This window comes from Penicillium hispanicum (genome assembly GCF_028827665.1).
Source record: "Penicillium hispanicum strain IBT 35686 chromosome Unknown utg000004l_segment0_segment0, whole genome shotgun sequence".
Taxonomy (NCBI): domain Eukaryota; kingdom Fungi; phylum Ascomycota; class Eurotiomycetes; order Eurotiales; family Aspergillaceae; genus Penicillium; species Penicillium hispanicum.
Genome location: NW_026623196.1, coordinates 1,071,873 through 1,089,422, shown reverse-complemented (window position 1 = coordinate 1,089,422; position 17,550 = coordinate 1,071,873). Strand labels below are relative to the sequence as shown.

General features: G+C 53.1%; 10 protein-coding genes across 10 annotated transcripts; 5 read left to right on the top strand and 5 right to left on the bottom strand.

Moving 5' to 3' along the window:
• Positions 1-573: 573 nt before the first annotated feature.
• On the top strand, positions 574-2,581 carry N7459_004158 (uncharacterized protein; the record flags this gene model as incomplete). The annotated part of the gene is made up of 2 exons (XM_056943342.1): positions 574-759; positions 818-2,581. 2 exons carry the CDS (start codon positions 574-576, stop codon positions 2,579-2,581), a joined length of 1,950 nt encoding a protein of 649 aa, XP_056800225.1.
• Positions 2,582-2,816: 235 nt separating this feature from the next.
• N7459_004157 (uncharacterized protein) lies at positions 2,817-3,185 on the bottom strand (the record flags this gene model as incomplete). The annotated part of the gene is made up of 2 exons (XM_056943341.1): positions 2,817-2,956; positions 3,041-3,185. The coding sequence occupies 2 exons, from the start codon at positions 3,183-3,185 to the stop codon at positions 2,817-2,819; spliced, it is 285 nt and encodes a 94-aa protein (XP_056800224.1).
• A 935-nt stretch (positions 3,186-4,120) lies between these two features.
• N7459_004156 (uncharacterized protein) lies at positions 4,121-4,582 on the bottom strand (the record flags this gene model as incomplete). The annotated part of the gene is made up of 1 exon (XM_056943340.1): positions 4,121-4,582. The coding sequence occupies one exon, from the start codon at positions 4,580-4,582 to the stop codon at positions 4,121-4,123; it is 462 nt and encodes a 153-aa protein (XP_056800223.1).
• A 143-nt stretch (positions 4,583-4,725) lies between these two features.
• On the top strand, positions 4,726-6,088 carry N7459_004155 (serine/threonine-protein kinase; the record flags this gene model as incomplete). Its single annotated transcript, XM_056943339.1, has 4 exons — positions 4,726-4,769; positions 4,828-5,038; positions 5,095-5,251; positions 5,307-6,088. The coding sequence occupies 4 exons, from the start codon at positions 4,726-4,728 to the stop codon at positions 6,086-6,088; spliced, it is 1,194 nt and encodes a 397-aa protein (XP_056800222.1).
• A 503-nt stretch (positions 6,089-6,591) lies between these two features.
• On the top strand, positions 6,592-7,403 carry N7459_004154 (ubiquitin-conjugating enzyme E2; the record flags this gene model as incomplete). The annotated part of the gene is made up of 3 exons (XM_056943338.1): positions 6,592-6,627; positions 6,874-7,024; positions 7,120-7,403. 3 exons carry the CDS (start codon positions 6,592-6,594, stop codon positions 7,401-7,403), a joined length of 471 nt encoding a protein of 156 aa, XP_056800221.1.
• A 384-nt stretch (positions 7,404-7,787) lies between these two features.
• N7459_004153 (Fig1 domain-containing protein) lies at positions 7,788-8,889 on the bottom strand (the record flags this gene model as incomplete). The annotated part of the gene is made up of 4 exons (XM_056943337.1): positions 7,788-8,187; positions 8,272-8,653; positions 8,725-8,796; positions 8,862-8,889. 4 exons carry the CDS (start codon positions 8,887-8,889, stop codon positions 7,788-7,790), a joined length of 882 nt encoding a protein of 293 aa, XP_056800220.1.
• A 466-nt stretch (positions 8,890-9,355) lies between these two features.
• On the bottom strand, positions 9,356-12,241 carry N7459_004152 (Mg2+ transporter protein CorA-like/Zinc transport protein ZntB; the record flags this gene model as incomplete). Its single annotated transcript, XM_056943336.1, has 2 exons — positions 9,356-11,031; positions 11,095-12,241. The coding sequence occupies 2 exons, from the start codon at positions 12,239-12,241 to the stop codon at positions 9,356-9,358; spliced, it is 2,823 nt and encodes a 940-aa protein (XP_056800219.1).
• A 999-nt stretch (positions 12,242-13,240) lies between these two features.
• On the top strand, positions 13,241-14,854 carry N7459_004151 (uncharacterized protein; the record flags this gene model as incomplete). Its single annotated transcript, XM_056943335.1, has 3 exons — positions 13,241-13,370; positions 13,429-14,142; positions 14,199-14,854. The coding sequence occupies 3 exons, from the start codon at positions 13,241-13,243 to the stop codon at positions 14,852-14,854; spliced, it is 1,500 nt and encodes a 499-aa protein (XP_056800218.1).
• A 241-nt stretch (positions 14,855-15,095) lies between these two features.
• On the bottom strand, positions 15,096-15,397 carry N7459_004150 (uncharacterized protein; the record flags this gene model as incomplete). The annotated part of the gene is made up of 2 exons (XM_056943334.1): positions 15,096-15,282; positions 15,357-15,397. 2 exons carry the CDS (start codon positions 15,395-15,397, stop codon positions 15,096-15,098), a joined length of 228 nt encoding a protein of 75 aa, XP_056800217.1.
• Positions 15,398-16,195: 798 nt separating this feature from the next.
• N7459_004149 (putative cell wall organization protein/glutathione transferase (Gto3)) lies at positions 16,196-17,336 on the top strand (the record flags this gene model as incomplete). The annotated part of the gene is made up of 3 exons (XM_056943333.1): positions 16,196-16,594; positions 16,658-17,122; positions 17,175-17,336. 3 exons carry the CDS (start codon positions 16,196-16,198, stop codon positions 17,334-17,336), a joined length of 1,026 nt encoding a protein of 341 aa, XP_056800216.1.
• Positions 17,337-17,550: the final 214 nt, after the last annotated feature.

Genomic DNA, 17,550 nt, shown 5'->3' with positions numbered 1-17,550 from the left:
ATGTACGATATTGACAAGGTGTGATGCAGTCTTCAGCGCTGCCGATCCTAATGCTTAAAGCTGAAGCCTTTTGTATGCAGGATTCAAACAGAATTCTTGCTGATTTTTCTTTAACACGGTCTGTGAATATACTCGCCATGCTACCATGGCTGAAGGGGAATAGGCAGTAGTAGCGTCTGCGGCTTGTTTACACTCTGGACTGGGTGTGAGCCATTTGTGGTAAATCTGGAGGGCGTGTGTTGTCTCCAGCGTGGGAGGCCCTCGATCTTAGGGCTTCATCAAGATCACCGCCATCCCACGCACGCTTAGTCGGCGCAGCACGCTTAGTCGGCGACTCCCCATTTCATCTCGCTTTGCGCTGCCTACTTCATCGTTACTCTTACCATCCACACACGCATTCATCTCACCCCTTAGGGCTTCATCAAGATCACCGCCATCCCACGCACGCTTAGTCGGCGCAGCACGCTTAGTCGGCGACTCCCCATTTCATCTCACTCTTGCGCTGCCTGCTTCATCGTTATTCTTACCACCCACACACACATTCATCTACACCCTTTCATCATTATCCTCATCATGCTCGGCGGGTTCTCAAGCAAGAACGGACCTGCGTCCTTCGCTGTCCCCTCCACTCCACCGCCCCCTCGAACCATGGAAGAATGGAAAGCAGCCATCTTTCTTGTGAAGGGCATGTATCTGAAGCACCAGTACAAGCAATGTGCCGCCCGTTGCATGGAACTTCTTGAAGCCTCGAAGAAATCGGTTCGTTGTATTCATCCGAAGCCGCAGAGGAACTTGGTACTGACCATCCCATCCGCAGATCGATCCAGTCTGGAAAAGCTACTTGACCTTCTACGCGGGCGTCTCATACGAGTTTCTCGGCAGAGCAGCCCACCTTTACTCCAGCTCCAAGGTAGAGCTTCTGACCAAGGCAATGGACTGCTTCGTTGACTGCAATGCCGCTCTGCCGGCACCGACTCCTCTACCCAGACTGTCAATCACCGAGGAGCCTTCTCGTACTCCGACCCCATCTATCGGTGACGATTCCTGGCGCTCTTGCAGCCCGGTTGATTTCGAGGATCTCTTGCTTCCTCCGAGTCCGCATTCACCTGCGGAGCAGCTGTGCATGGTCGACGTCCCTCCTGTGGAGTCTCTTCCGCGTGCAACTGATCCGAGCGTGATCAGTCGTATGATCGATGCAGAGCTCATCGACTTGGAGGACCCTTTTGTTGGCGACGATACGAAGAGTCTCAGCACGCCTTTTGCGAAGACCCTGCTCGAGCTGCTTCCGCCTGATAAGCGAGAGGCCAAACTACTTGAAGCATCGCGTCCACCCCCCAAGATGCTTGCTGCTCCTCAGGAGCCAGTGAGGAAGGAGAGCCTTATGCCCGCACCCCTCTCCATCCGCAAGGTCACTGATGAAGCTTCCATCGAAGCATCTATTCGGGAACGCAGACGTGTCAACGAGGCGTACCTTAGGAACAAGGAAATCGACCACAACTACCCCAAGCCCCAAATTCAAGCGCCTCCAATGCGGGCCTTTTCTCAGTCTGCCAATGACGCTTTCATTCAGGCAGCCATTCGTGAGCGCGAGCGTATCAACGCCGCTTACATTATGAACGAGGAGATGGGTGGTTACCCCAAGCGCAACTTCTGCGTTCCTTCAGATGACACCTTTTCTGAGCCTATTGATGAAGCCTCCATCGAAGCAACCATTCGAGAACGCAGACGGATCAACAGGGCTTACCTCCTGAACAAGGAAATTGACGAAGACTATCCCAAGCCCAGAGCCCGTGTCCTTCCAGACAAGCCTCTCTCTCGGCCGGTCGGAGAAGCTTTCAAACTAGCCATTCGTGAGCAGAGACCTATCAAAGAGGCAGACCTTGTGAACAAGGACGTGGATATCAAGCCCAAGCCGCTCGTTCCGGCAAACGAGGCCCTTTCTCAACCAATCCAGCCTCAGCCCAAGCCCGAAACCACCGAGCGTTTCCGTCCTCCACGACTGCCGCTGAGGATCATCCCAGCTGCCGAGATGATCAAGGACAATGCCCCTGCGCCGACTGCGGTACGCATCGGACCCATTCCTCCACCTGCTGCGGAACGCAGCAACACCGCTCTCCAGGCCCTCGACACGCAGACGCGCCCCGAACCAGCCAATGACCTCATGGACACCATCTCGCCCGTGCGCGCCGCGAAGGTCGTCCGGTCAAACCGCGCCATCGAGCTGCTCCGCGATCAAGTCACCAACAACATCGCTGAGATCGAGAGCCACATCGCGCACGTCAATGCGATGCAAGCCGAGCGCACCTCTCGCAGGGGGCAGATGCAGCATGTCCCCTCATTCTGGAGCTTTGCTCCGGTCACCTCCGGCGACGAAACTGAGGCCAAACTGAATCCTGAGCATAGCCTCGATGAGTTTGGCAACATGGTCGTGCGGGAGACCAAGGAGCAGCGCATTGCGCGCTTGCGCTCGGAGAGATGGGAGACGGTGGGATTGCGGGCCCCCCATAGTACATGGAAGGGGTCGCAGTATTACCAGGATCTCTGCGATCTGGTGATGAATGAGGTGGACATGGACTCGTGATGCGTCCATGGGTCGGGTGGATGGGGAGGGCTCTCGGGTGATTCTCTGCGGTCTCGATGTGGATGGATCTGTTCTTAGGCGGGGGCTCTATTCTTACAGATTGATTTTATGCTCAGAGAGTGATATTCTTATGAAGACTGAGCTTTCAATGCAACAAGTTGAAGTGGATTTGGTTGTTTGTAGGCAGAGACTAACGATGTAGGTAGAGGTAACACTCTTTCTCGACATCTCGACATCATAGCCCTTTGCTCATAACAGAGCCCAGTCCCTCCCCAAGCCCACCCTTTCCGAATATGCCACCCAGTTGACTGCCTAGCCGATCCTGGATCTTGCTGAGATTCTCGTCTTCGGTCAATTTTTTGCCAGTCAGGCTCCCTAGATGGACCAGCATCAGCCAATTCTTCGCCTGGGAAAGAATCCTCAAAGGCATCGAGGCATTAGGAAGCAAGCAGGACTCACTCTTGAAGCCATAAGACACTCTGGTTTCCCCCATAAAGTCAAGCACAATTTCCTGCAATCTTTTCTGGTACGGGTCCAAATAACCAGCGACCCAGGCGGCAAGCAACACTGCTTGCGAGACAAGGTAGAGAAGGAGACAGGTCATAATGTGCGGAGTTTGCTTGATTGATAGTTTTTACTTTCCGCAGAAAAGGGCGTGGCCTTAATAGTGGCTTCCAGCTATGTTAAATACCTAGATGCATCACCAAGCCTATGACGTCCAGATGCATAGGGTATGACGCCGGCCGTGGACCATGGAGGAGTGGGAAGAGATCCCTGCTCTGGTCAATGAGGTCATGATCTAGTATTGGGCTTAACTAGTTATTGGCTACTGTGATTGAGAACCAACTATCCATTCATAGGGCTCGCTAGAGTGTTGATTTGTCCCAAGGGTCGAGTTGACCGATCCGGGGATCTAGAAGCTCGGACTGGAGGAACTACCAGCTGAATACCACCATCCTTTCTATATGAGGAAATGGGGCTAACGAAGTGAATCCTACCGGTGAGAAAGCAAATCACACTGATCACTGTGAACTAGGAAAGACGAGAAGGGTATGGAAAGGAACGGAGGGATCAGTCACTTCGCAGCGGCAAAGATATACCCACTAGCTCTCCAAGGAGAGAAAAACAAACGAAAAGCAGACAATGAACTGCCCCTGGGATGATCACAGGCAGCCCCATTTATCCACAGCAATCTTGCAATGTTGCCTGGCTCTCAATCTCCAGCAGTGGCGGTGCAAGCCAAACCGTTGTTGGACGCGGGACACGCACGCCAAGGGCCCACTAAACCCTACAGCCCCAACTCGCCCTTATCGCGCATCTAGAAACTCGCCCCTTCTCAAAAAGTTGCCTTTTCCATTGCTCCCAGCGCTTTTCCCTGGTCTTTGCCCCGTTGCACGAGTCTCGCAGCAGCCCGAGTCTGATTTTTGTTGTTTTAGGTAGATATCTCTCTCTCGTCTGGAGCGCGATAGGCTGCGGGCGCGGGCCCGCTCTCTCGCTCCCCGCCTGGTCGCTCAGGGCTGAGATCTGGCGTTTTCCTAGTCACTGACCCTGATCGTCTCCAGGAGTGCTTGAATCTGCCCGGCTACCTCTCTCGCTTTCCTCACTATCACGATCCATCGCTCGATTCAACCTCGTCCCGCCATCCTCTCCGCTGCGGGGTTGACCACGCCCGCCTTCGCTACCTGACGGGCTTCTCCTGCCCATTTTCACCCATCGCATACTCCAGACGATCCTCTTGGGCCCCGATAGCCCATATCCACACATCATGAGCTGTGAGTCAATTCCATCTGCCGTGGTTGGACGCCTGTTGTCCCTGTCGAAACAGGCGCAACGCTGCCCTGACTCGGTCTCGGTCGATTCTCCTTTTCTCTGCGCGCCTTGATCATAAGCCCCACGATCGCGCTCTGCTGTGTGTCTAGAGTCGTCATGTCCATGCTCGCGCGGCCCTGGTCCGTCCTGGGCCACCTTGCGGGTATTCGGATCCTGCTGGACTTTCTGCATGATCTGTGGTCTCTCGGTCTGGTCCTCAATGCCTGTTCCCGCTTGAATTGACCCCTGTCTACTGTTATGATCTGTTGATTTCGACCGTTGCCGGTGTTGGAACCTAGCCCAGCTCACTAACTCGTCAATCTACAGTCGCGAATATGCTGAACAAGCTGTCTGGGCAGCCAGAGAGCTACGAGAAAAAGTACACGGCCCCACCTCCACCTACGAATCCATTTGCTAAGACTACATGTGGTATACAGGTCCCTTTACAAGTTCGGACGCACCCTCGGGGCAGGCACGTACGGCATTGTCCGTGAGGCGGAAACCCACGATGGCCAAAAGGTCGCGGTCAAGATCATCTTGAAGAAAAATGTGCGCGGCAACGAGAGCATGGTGTACGACGAGCTGGAGATGCTGCAGAAGCTTCAACATCCTCACATTGTCTCCTTTGTCGATTGGTTTGAGTCCAAGGTGGGCAGACGCTTCGCGACGGATTGGATTTCTCCCCGCCTCTGACAGCCAAACAGGACAAGTTCTATATCGTCACACAATTAGCGACGGGCGGCGAGCTGTTCGATCGGATTTGTGAGTACGGCAAGTTCACGGAAAAGGATGCGTCTCAGACCATCCGACAGGTGCTTGACGCTGTCAATTACCTGCACCACCGCAACATTGTCCACCGAGGTTCGTTGGCCCGACCCTCAATCACCGAAGGATTGGGTTTAATAACTTTTTGCAGACTTGAAACCGGAGAATCTCCTCTACCTCACCCGGGCCGCCGATTCTCAGCTGGTCCTGGCAGACTTCGGTATTGCCAAGATGCTGGAGAACCCGACCGAGGTACTCACCAGCATGGCGGGCTCCTTCGGCTATGCTGCCCCCGAGGTCATGCTCAAGCAGGGTCACGGCAAGGCCGTAGACATGTGGTCGCTTGGGGTGATCACCTACACGCTTCTCTGCGGTTACTCCCCCTTCCGCTCCGAGAACCTGACCGACTTGATCGAAGAATGCCGCGCCGGCCGTATCATTTTCCACGAGCGCTACTGGCGCGACGTCTCCCAGGATGCCAAGGAATTCATCCTGACTCTTCTCCAGCCGGATCCCAGCAAGCGCGTGACGTCCGACGAAGCTCTCAAGCATGAGTGGCTGACCGGTAAATCTGCCAGCGACCGCGATCTACTGCCCGAGATCCGTGCCTACATTGCACGCGCCCGTCTCCGCCGCGGCATCGAGATCGTCAAGCTTGCGAACCGTATCGAGGCGCTCAAGATGCATGAGGACGACGAGGATGGCGAGGATATTCCTAGCCCCATCGGCATGGCGTCATCCGGAGATGCAGGCGCTTCTGACGCGAATGGAGACTCATCGCCCTCTGGCCATACCAAGAAGCGTAGTCTCGGCAAGATTGCGCGAGGTGCCATCTTCCGAGAAGTGGTCCTGGCCAAGGTGCGCGAGGTCAAAGAGAACGAGGAACGGGAGAAGGTGGAGCGAGAGGCGCGGGAGAAGGCGTCGCATGTCTAACTGGCTCCTGGTGGTCGATACCGTTGTTCCTTTTTGCGCGCTTTGATGCATGTCCACGCCCTGCAAGTTGCCGTCATTCTGGATATATAGTCTTTTGATTCCCCAACGTCCATACAGTTTGCACATAATCAATCATTCAAGTGTGACTATTCCACTTCACTGCCATTGGCCCTCTCCATCATAAATAAGACGTCCACTGCCCCGAAATCTTGCAAGGTCGTCTTGATCTATACTCCGCCATCCGCTTCAATCACGTGCCTTCGATCTTATCTCCCCCGCCTGCGCCCGCTCGTTCCGTATCACATCAACTTCATCCGCGAAGTATTCTTCGCCCGATTCTCTTGCTTCTCGGCCGAGCCGGTTTCACAAACGGCCAGTCCATCCCAACCCTAAGTCTTCTGGGGTCTCCACTTGATCGGCGCGCCCGCCTTTGACTCCACCCAAGTACTCTGCTTCTATACCCGTGAGCAGCCCAAGCTCCATCACCACCTGCAAAAGAGGAGATGGCGAATATGTTTGCGAATAAACGTCTGAGCAAGGTATGTAATTTGGAAACAAGCGCGACTTATCCATATTTGAGTTCTATGACTCAACATTGATCTTGGTACGAGTATGCTGACGTGTTACTTGGTGGCGTATAGGAGCTCATCAAGGTACCTCTTCCCGGCGATTCGCATTGAGCGTGCCTAGCCTTTCAGACTTGGTTTCACCAGGACTGATTTGCTTTCTGCTGTTAAATCAATGCGCGGCTCTTTCTGGACCTTCACTAATATGTCCCGTTGCAGATGCAAGAGCATACTCCCCCCGGAATCTCGATCGCGAAATCGGATAATCTAGAGGAATGGCAAATGGATATCAAAGTCCTGGATGACAACCCACTCTACAAGGGCCATACCTACCGGCTTAAGTTTACGTTTTCGAACAAATATCCCATCGGTAAGATTATCGGCTGTGCTTCATCTCTATCCCTCCTCTACTCCCTTACCATAAGAGCCTGCCTTCCCGACTTATCTGGTACTGATCCATAACAGAGCCTCCAGAAGTACAATTCATCGAGCTCCCTGCCTCCTCCGATACCCCGCGCCCCATCCCGATGCACCCGCACATCTATAGCAATGGCATCATCTGCCTGGATTTGCTCAGCTCATCTGGCTGGTCTCCCGTGCAAACTGTGGAAAGCGTCTGCATGAGTCTCCAGAGCATGCTCACGGCCAACACCCGGGACGAGCGACCACCGGGAGATAGTGACTTTGTCACGTACAATCGGCGCCGCATTCGGGACATCCGGTTCGTTTACGAGGATGACAACGTCTAAAAAGATGTCTTCTGGCGGAAAATGGTGATAGCAGAGCTGGATGAGGCCTATAGGAATGGCTCTTTGAACTGGCCAGAGACTGCCATGGAGGTTGGTTACTTGATGACTGCTTTGCGCGCATTCCTTTTCATGCATCTATGCTGGCGCTGGTTTACGGTGAACATTCTGAATTGCGCTCGACGGCGTTTCCAGGGCGTTCAAGAGTGTCATTTGGCGGGGTGTTTTTCTTCAGTGGATCTCAATCTCAATACAATCGTCATTCGATGATTCTTCTTGTTGCACTATAGATCATGGTTAAGATGACGCCCATCATGCCCTCTTTCCGGTCCGAATCAACATTTCATTTATGTAGTCATGCCTTGCTTAGCTTGTTTTCATTTGGTGTCAATCTTCGTCATAATCACTCTCATCCTCCTCTGTCAGCGCCATGATGAGATTAATGCTCAGTTTCATAATGAAGAGCCCCAGGCCAACAGTAGCGACCAGCCCTACCGCGATCCATCCAAAAGCCATCGCCGCAGCCCCAACATGGCCCGCGACCGCACCGTAGGTAAGTGTCTCGACCATCGACGCCGTCGAACTGCTATTGATATGCTGCCACAGGACCGAGATCAACGCAAACCCAAACGCCGGGCCAATCGTGAACAGACAAGCGCCCACCACCGGGCGAGCCGGAAACGGCTTGACTTCGACCTCGGAGCCGGTGTCGCTGACTTTCTCGTGCCAGCCAGGGAACGTGCCCAGCAAGAGAAAGCAGGCAAAGGTGAGCGCGATGGTGATGAAGCTTGATCTCGCGTGAGCCACGTACATCTCACAATCTACCACGCCACCCGCGGGCCAGACAACAACGAAGAGAGGAACCACTCACAGCAGTCCGTCAAACACAATCTTCTCCCGGAACTCATTGGCCATCATGACCAGATTCAGCGGGTCGGGCGAGTACTCGGTCGTCACGTTCCCGATCTCCACGCTCTTCTTCTCGGCCTTGAGGATGCTCGCCAGCGCGCGTGCGCTGCTGGAGCAGATGCGGTCCTCGTCGCCCTGCGTCATGCAGAGGCCCATGTAGCCCGCGCGCACCTCGAGGGTTGTCCCGCTGCCTGCTCGCGATGCGTTGGTCACGGCCTCCTGGATGGCGGTGCTTACCTGTGCGCCATCGGCTTTGGCGAGCGAGCTGATGTTGGTATACTGCAGTGACAGTAGGTAGACATTGCTGAGGCCGTTGGAGGATGTACATCCCGCAAGCAAGATGGCTGGATGTTCAGATGAGCCCGGGAAAGCAGAGATCGAGGGCCGCGGAGGAAATGGCAGGATGGTGTCTTACACAGGAAAACTATGGCTACGGCCGCGACCATCATCATTATATGGTGATACCCGATCATGGGAATAAAGCGGGCTATACGGAGTCGCGTCGCGTCAGCGCAAATTGTTGTCGAGTTCGTATTGCGGGGATTACCGTACCCCAGCCCGCGGCAAATTTGGACGCCATGGTTTTGGTGGTGGTGTATAGGGCTGAGAGGAGAGAGGGGGAGTATAGGCAACGCGGACCCCGAGGGTGGAATCACCAGCCAACCTGGGAATCCGATCCGAGGTGGTTATAGTAATCGAAAATCGTGAAGCCCCGCGAGGCAGTTGTTCTGCAGGATATTTTGGGTTGGCAGAAGAGCTGAACAGACTAGCTGGATGGAGACTAGTGCGTGAGAATGCGCTGTTCTTCTATAGCCATGCATAATAGTAGGTATTATGCATTCAATAATAGCCGGACATTACGGCTGGATGGTGAAGGCTGTGGTGAAATTGAAAACTATGTACCTATCGATATGTAGTATCTGCAACGAGCTAATTGATAATCTCCCCAAAGCCATGTATATGTGCATCGCATGTTGAATGCTAGGCATGTCTGTATACTTTGAGGCATAGTCCAGGCCACAGCGTTCAGATCAATGTGGCACCGGTCAGCGCCTCTTGCGAACCTTGTAGTGATCGTACCTCCGCGCTGTGATCCACCAAAAAACGATCATTGCTATCGTGAGAATCACAACCGCCACAATCCCAACAGTCAGACCGCTCTTGATGCCAAGTGCGAGGGGGCGAGTCCAGATCAAGACCAGCGGGATCGCAATGAAGATAGCCAGCAACACCAGCACAGCGGATACAATCTGGGCCCAATGAGGCACGTTCTTGATGCCCCTCATGACAAGATTCGGCAACGCATTGCGAAACCCGGGCTCCGAGTTATGCCAGAAAGGCACACCGATAAATGAGAAAGCAACGATGACGATTCCAATGCTGATCGGGATCTTGATATCGGAAGCAAGATCCCGGGTGCAGACTACAGCAACTGGAACCGCGGAAACCACGCAGATGATCAGAATGAAGCTGATAGCGAAGCCAAACACTCTCCAGAGTCCTCTTCCGACCCAGACGCAGCCTCCAGCCATCCATTTCAAGAGTTGCAGGATGGTCATGCTGGTCCGGTTGGCCAGCCATTGGAAGATGAGAAGCATGGGCAGTGAGCGAGACTGGACGGGCTGGCCGTGCTTTTCTGCGTACTTGCGTACATCGGACTTTACCCCGGCCTTGAGATAACTGAGCCACTGGCTGCGCATAGTCATCCGCATGAGATAGGCAAATAGTGTCACCACAACGGCCACAACGAAGAAATTCCAAAGCGGGACTGGGTTGGCAAAAGGTTCAATTTGCATGCCAAACACGGAGGTCGCGAATGACAGGGGAATAAAGATGAAGGCGAGCTCGGTGAGCCTCGTGACGGCATGAGCTTCGTCGATAGAGCGGCGGCTGTCCAATAGACCCATGTTGGAGGTCAAAGAACCCGCGACAGCTCGCAGGCGCTCAATTATCCGGTCAATATCTTCTGGCAGCTTTTGAAAGTCCTGGACAATATTCGATTGTTCGTTTGAGCGCTCCTCGGCAACATTAGGGGGTTCGATCGTGCCGAGAAAATCACGCAAAGGGGCCATGGAGGCTTTGATATCGGGCAACTCGCGCTGTCCACGACTAATGAGTTGGCGCCACAGCACCAACCGATCCTCCATCTTTCTATCATCGAGAAGGTCTATTTCCACCTCATCCAGAATCCGACGGAGCTGTTGGAGAAGCGTCAACGTGTCTCGCCGAATGATCTCGAGTAACGGCCCAACCAAGCTAACGGGGCCATCGTGCCTTCCGAGAGCATCACAGAGCTCCGCTCGAGTAGACCTCGTCTCATTCAATTTACTGCCCAATCGCGTGGCGGGACGCGAGGCTCGAAATACTTTGTCCAGGTCGACGGTCACCGCTTGTCGAGGAGCGATCTGCTCGATGATGACCTTGCCTGGCTCATCGGGTTGCTCCATGTCTGCCTTGGACTCATCATCAACGATCTCGATTCTTCTCCGTCGCCGTCGGACAACGTAATCGGCCCAGAGCCGGGAGAGTGAGCGCCCATCCCTGACGCGCAGTGGCTCTGCTCCAAATAAGCCTCCAAATCCTTCTTCCATCAAGTCGCTCTCCGGCAAGGACCGATCTGACCAATCATCTTCTGCGTCATCACTTTGTCCTGAAACTTCATTTGGTCCCCAAAGTTGATGGTCTTCTTTGATCTCTGGCAAGGGATCCAGAAGAACAATGACTAGAGTATGGTCAGGATGACGATGTGGGTAGATATTCTAATCGACTGAATCAACCCACTCACCAATATCGCAGTCTCGGCCTTGAAGGCTCCCCTTCCAAATTGACACCCTCTCTTCCAGCCCACACTCCCTCTCCATCCGCACTGTCTTGTTCGGATCCGTCCATAAGCCCCAGTCCAGCCGGAAAATGTTCGTCGTCACACGCGTAGTCACCTTCCCACGGTGCGTAAAGTGCTCAGTACGATCTTCGAGGAGATCTTTGAGATCTCGAGACGAGAAATACGTCGGCTGTCGATAGACAGGTCGAATCCACCGGAACGAAATATACGACTTGGCCAGCGAGGCAGTCTTCCACATGCGCGCCGGTGGCTGGTTGTAGTTGGCACCGGCATAATTCGCATTGAGCAGGTGCTCCTCGAAAAATTCGGGATTGATACTGAAGGTAATACCCAAAGCATCAATCGCCTCCTTGGAGAGATCCTCTACGAAGATCAGACGCTGCTTGACCTTCGGCGGGGCGTGTCCAAGGGGTGGGATATCATCTGGGTCTTCGATCCAGCGTGCCTCGGACATCATGTCGTCTGCGTAGTCGTAGTAGGTGATGGAGGCCTTGTTGTAGCGTGAATCCTGGCGGACGCTGCCGTCCTTGATATGATCCAGCACTTTGGCTGCATTGTCGAGAATTTGTTTGTATGTCAGCCGGGCTGGCGGTCTTCTTCGACGCGCTAGAGGTTTGTTGATGACCGCAACTGGCCCGGCTGGTCCTGTTGCTTCCCCCGGCGATGCCTGTCGAGTTGCCGCTTCTTCGAGCATTTGTGCTTCTGTTGGGTCAGGCTCTGGGAGCGGGATATCGGACGGGATCTCTGGCACAGCTGCTCGCGAAAGCGCCTCTAGCGAAGACTGCGATGTGCGATTGTGCACGCCATGCTCGTCCACCGCTGCAGGAACTTCATCGGAGGTTGTAGATGATGCGCCCGCCAAAGGTAGACCTATTGCTTCTGGGACATGACCTTGCGCTAGGGGGTCATTACGCAAAATGACTTCCAGCGAGTTCCTGCCGTCAACTGCCTCGTCAACAGGCTTGTTGGCATGTTGAGCTCCAGGGCCAGGGTTCTCGCGGGGCTGATTCTGCGGAGGGGCATCTTGAGGTGCTGTGGGCAGTCCTTGCAGCCACTCAGGGACGCGATCGGAAGGTTGACTTCCGGGCATTGGATCGAGCCATCTGGTCCCGCCAGATGTGTCAGTTCACTGCGATCATGGCAACAATGAGGGTGCACAAAATGGCGCGTCAGCTGAAGTCGTGGGCCGTGCACGATGAGGGCCCAAGAAGGACTAGACCACGTCACATGCGATCAATATATTTTGCCATATTTAGCTCATCTGTACCTCGTGCAATTATCAACTATGTTGGGCAGTATCCCACTGTGCATGGACTGCCCTTCTGGTTGCTCGCTCGTGGAGCTGAGATATATCTTGCAAGTATACCTGAACCGAGGAAAAAAAAACTTGCCTGTCATGACCACAACAGCAAAGCATCTGACATCCTGAGCAGACATATCTATCGCATGTTGGAGTCATAGCCAAGTCGATTGGCCCACGCAAATTCCAAGGAAGAGATATCGACGTGATGTCAACTCAGCTTTGACATCATGTCCTTTCTGGTGATGCTATTTTAATGCAAAGCATGCGCACCAGAAACCTCTGCCTAAGCACGGCACACATCCGGGCCGTGAAATTCTATGTAGCCTTGCGAACGCTCGGCCTCAAGCCCCTTGGCCCCTTCGCTGGGGATATGGGCGACGTAACCCTCCCTGGTTTCCATAGCATTGGGTGAGTGTGACTGCACCGGCTTTGATTCCGAGGTGTCATGGGTTGATCTCGATTGGTGCTGACAGCCCCGGGGAAATCGAATTCTTGGGAGAATAAACTTGCAGCTTGCATATTCCTTGCATATGCTAAGCCCTAAGAGGCTCAGTGGTAGCATGCAGTTAGGACTTCACCTGGGGATTGGCTTGTCTAAGCTCGCCCCTTCATTCCAGCTTTTGTTCCGAGCAATTGTGCCCAGAACTGGCGTGATCCGCACTGGCATAAGCCTCAAGAATGTTGGGCTACAATTGTCCGAGGAAAAGCTCCGCCAATCTTTAAATAAAATAAAGCGAGCATGGCACTCTAGCTCGCAGCTCCCAGCAGTTGCTGTCTACTCACAATATGGCACCGATGCAGACTGCGGATACAGGCCTGCGAAGACTGAATCTTGGTATTGCTTTGATGCTCTCTGCGTCGGCTACAGCAGGGTACAATTATAGTCAGATCAACGGTCTACTCGTGCTTCCGGAGTGTAAGATCTCATCTGGAGACAGATCTATCAGATACAGTTCCAAGCTGACACGAGACAGTCACCCGGTTTCTGGGTGGGCTAGGATCCAATATTACCGGCCTCATCATTGCTGCCGTGTCGCTAGGCGCCTTTCTATCATTTGTTCCCGCTTCCTACATCGCAGATAATTTTGGAAGACGGTCCTGCGTCGCCATCGGCTCTACACTCGTTATAACCGCGGCCATCCTGCAAGTTGCCGTGCAACATCACTGGGTCTACTTCGGCGCTAGAGTGATCTCAGGAGCTGGTGTGGGATTCTCACAAACTGCAGCACCATTATTGATAGCTGAAGCAGCACATCCCCGTCAGCGTCGGACTCTCACTGGTCTATACAATGCTGTTTGGTTCTGCGGGTCCATCACGGCAGCTGCCGTTGCCTTCGGAACCCTATCGGTTCCAAATAGCTGGTCTTGGAGGGCACCTTGTCTGATGCAGATTTTCTATCCATGCTTCCAACTAATAGGGCTGTTTCTCATTCCTGAGAGTCCGCGGTGGCTTGTCTCGAAAAGCCGAAAGAGCGAAGCCATGGCTATGTTGACACGATATCATGGAAACGGCGACCCTGGTGACAGACTCGTGCAAGAAGAATTCGACCAGATCTGCTGCAGCATTGATGCCGAAGCGGACCTCAAGTCTGCTTGTGGCTGGAGATCCTTCTTTAAATCTAGAGGTGATGTGCATCGTCTGTCAATATGCATTCTTCTGGGCTTCATGCAGGAGTGGACTGGAAATGGTATGAGAGTACTCCACTATCGGTGATATCAAAGGCCTCGCACTCATGTTTATCAGGTGTCATTTCCTATTACCTAGCACCGGTTCTAACATCCGTTGGTATCAAGGATGCTTCCCATCAAGCTGCCGTCAACATCAGCCTTCAGATCTGGAATCTGATATTTGCCGTAGCGGGAGCAAGCACGTCAGACCGTTACGGGCGACGCGTCCTCTGGCTGAGCGCAACAACCCTGATGCTGATATTCCTGTCAACATGCACAGTGATGGCTGGCCTCTCGTCAGAGCTGCATCTGATCGAGGCGGGAATTGCAGTTGTCCCGATGTTGTTCCTCTTCTGCGGTGCGTACGACTTTGCATACATGCCCCTTTTCATTGCATATCCTGCGGAGATTCTTCCTTTTCAACTCCGTGCGAAGGGCCTCGCCATCACCCTCACAACAGATTCGTTGGCGTGCTTCTTTAATCAATACGTCAATCCCGTCGCATTTGATGTTCTTCAATGGAGATACTTTTTGATCTACGTGGGCTGCTTGATCATTTTCCTGGGCGTGGTCTACTTCCTCTTTCCCGAGACTCAAGGCAAGTCATTGGAGGGTGTCTCTCGCATTTTTGACGCGGGGAAAATCCTACAGGGAAAAGTCATCCAGGGGAAAGACTCGATAGACTCTGAAGAGTTCCAAGAGGAGTTTTCCTCTCCAAAGTCTCAGCTATGATCAATTCCGAGGTTTCCTGGTGAGGATGAGTACCTGGCATCGCTATATTCCTATGGATTAGTTTGTTTCGCCTGGTCTTGCTGCATACGCGTCACTCAGATAGTTCTTTTGCGTTTTTATCACCATATGTGGCGTCATTTAGCAACTTTCAGTTCAGGTTTAATTTAACACTCCCAATGACATACACCAAACTCCAAGAATAGACAAAGGATTCACCCGCATGACCGAATACTTGATACCTCTATTTCGCGTTCTTTGTACTAATTGGCGCTCTCCCGACTTGGGCATCGCCTGCTTGCCCTCCAGCCATCATCTTCTTTTCCTGCTCTGAATAGAGCACTTGGTCCTTGCTTGGTGACTGGGCGCGGAAGAGGAGCCAGCCACCCGTGATCACCGCTGTCACGCTTAGGATAGCTCGGTTTCGACTTCTGTAGAGTTGTATTTTTATAAGCAATCTAGTATCTAGAATGGGCGAACGTCTTGGACGTTTGCGTTGACATACCGAAGTGCCGGCGGGCGACCATTTGTAGCAGCAGTGGCCATTTCAGCACTTGTATATTTCGCTTGTCAAGATGACCACAATCAAAGTAAATATATTGATATTTCAAGTAAAACTGATATCAAAGAGCAAAAGATTTAGCTGGACATCGCGCTTTATAGCTCCTGAGCCCGCCGATCTACTCACGATAACGGTTGACGTCAGTTGAATCGATCGATCCGACAGGAACCGTCGCCACCGATCAATCAAGATTTCTGCGACTGACAGACCCGTAATTTGGCAATGAATTGTTCCATTGTCATGGTTTTTGGATGCGTGGTCTAGATTGAAGGCACGAAACCTGCCTGCACCGTCATCACAGGGGCTTAGAATGGCTCCGCTCGATGGTTCATTGATATGGTCTATTCGTTTACGTCTACTAAACACTTAAGTACATCTACGTCAGAGGTCAGTCTACAGAGAGCATCGGCGATGGCCCTTTGCCAAAATCACCGTCGTCGAAGTTACCTAGGCATGCCAGAACATGGCCAGACAACACCTTTTCGCACATTTGCGTCACTAGTCAATGGCCAGGGGGAACTGGACACCTGACAAATTGATAGACATCCTTTCGACTGTTAAATAGGCGTACGTGTTAGCAACGAGTGCAGACTGCCTCAGTTGGACATCGTCAAGTCTTTCAATTGTCACCAAGCTTCCCCGCGGAAGGATTCCGCCGTCCGTTATCAAGCACGCGATCCACGTCAGCCTATATGTATCGAGCAATTCGACAACCCTTCTTCGTGTCGATATCCTCCTCCATTACTCTCAGGTCGACCATTCGACGCAACCAACAACTAGCCATGACCATCAACCCCGACAGAATCCATGAGCCCGCGACCGCCGACGGCTGGCACGGCGTCATCCCCAGCGCCCAATTCCCCGCCGAAAAGGGCCGCTACCACCTCTACGTCGGCCTGTTCTGTCCGTACGCGCACCGCGTCAACTTTGTGCGCCATCTGAAGGGTCTGACGGACATCATCGACGTGAGCATCGTGAAGCCATACCCGAAGGGCGACGACAACGGCTGGCCGGGATGGCGGTTCCCCGGCTCCAACGACGAGTACCCGGGTGCAACGGTCGACCATCTGTTTGGGGAAGATTATCTGCACAAAGTCTATTTCCGGGCTGATCCCGAATACAAGGGCCGGTATTCTGTCCCCCTGCTGTGGGATAAGAAGACCGGGACGGCGGTTTGTAATGTCAGTCAATCCGATCTGATCTGATCCGGAAGTCCTAGCATACTAACGTCGATCTTGACGTAGGAAAGTGCCGAGCTGCTGCGCTGGCTCCCGGGGGCATTCAATGAGTTGATTTCTCCAGAACTGGCCGCCATTGATCTCTACCCGTCGGCTCTGCGTGCCAAAATCGACGCCGTCACGCCGTGGATGCAGTCCGATGTCAACACGGGGGTCTACAAGGCCGGGTTTGCACCCTCGCAGGAGGTGTACGATAAGCATGTGGTGCCTGTCTTTGGCGCTCTCAACAAACTCGAGCGCATCGTTGCACGGCATGGTGGGCCCTTTGTGCTTGGTGCGCAGATGACGGAGCTCGATGTTCGGCTATACGCGACGTTGGTCCGCTTCGATACGGTCTATGTCCAGCATTTCAAGTGCAATATAGGCACCATCCGACATGACTACCCCGTCCTGAATAACTGGTTGAAGGGTATGTATTGGGATATCGCGGCTGCGAGGGATTCAACCAATTTCACACATATCAAGGAGAATGTAAGTGTTCTCGTTCCCAGGCTGTGGTTAACACGAGCTAATGTCGGACTAGTACACCAAGAGTCACGGTGCTATTAACCCAAGGGCAATTACACCCATGGGTCCTTTTCCGGATGTGGAAGAAGGCATTGAAAGAGATTGGAGTAAGCTGCCGATTGGCGGAGTAAGACACCCTGCTGTCTTGGAATACGAGGCTACAATACCTGATGTATAGACTGGAAGAGCTTTTGCATAACAGCGAATAGAAAGGAGACTGGATTGATTGCCACTCACAACCGTTCCAGCAGAACTTTGGTGTGTCGTTGGGAATAGAGACTTTCAAGGATGAGACGAAGAATGCGCGTAAATCTGCACAGCTCCACCTTTTCATAGCCTGGAAACCGGGTATTATACAGCGGGATAGAAGTCGCCAGGCCATACATAACAGG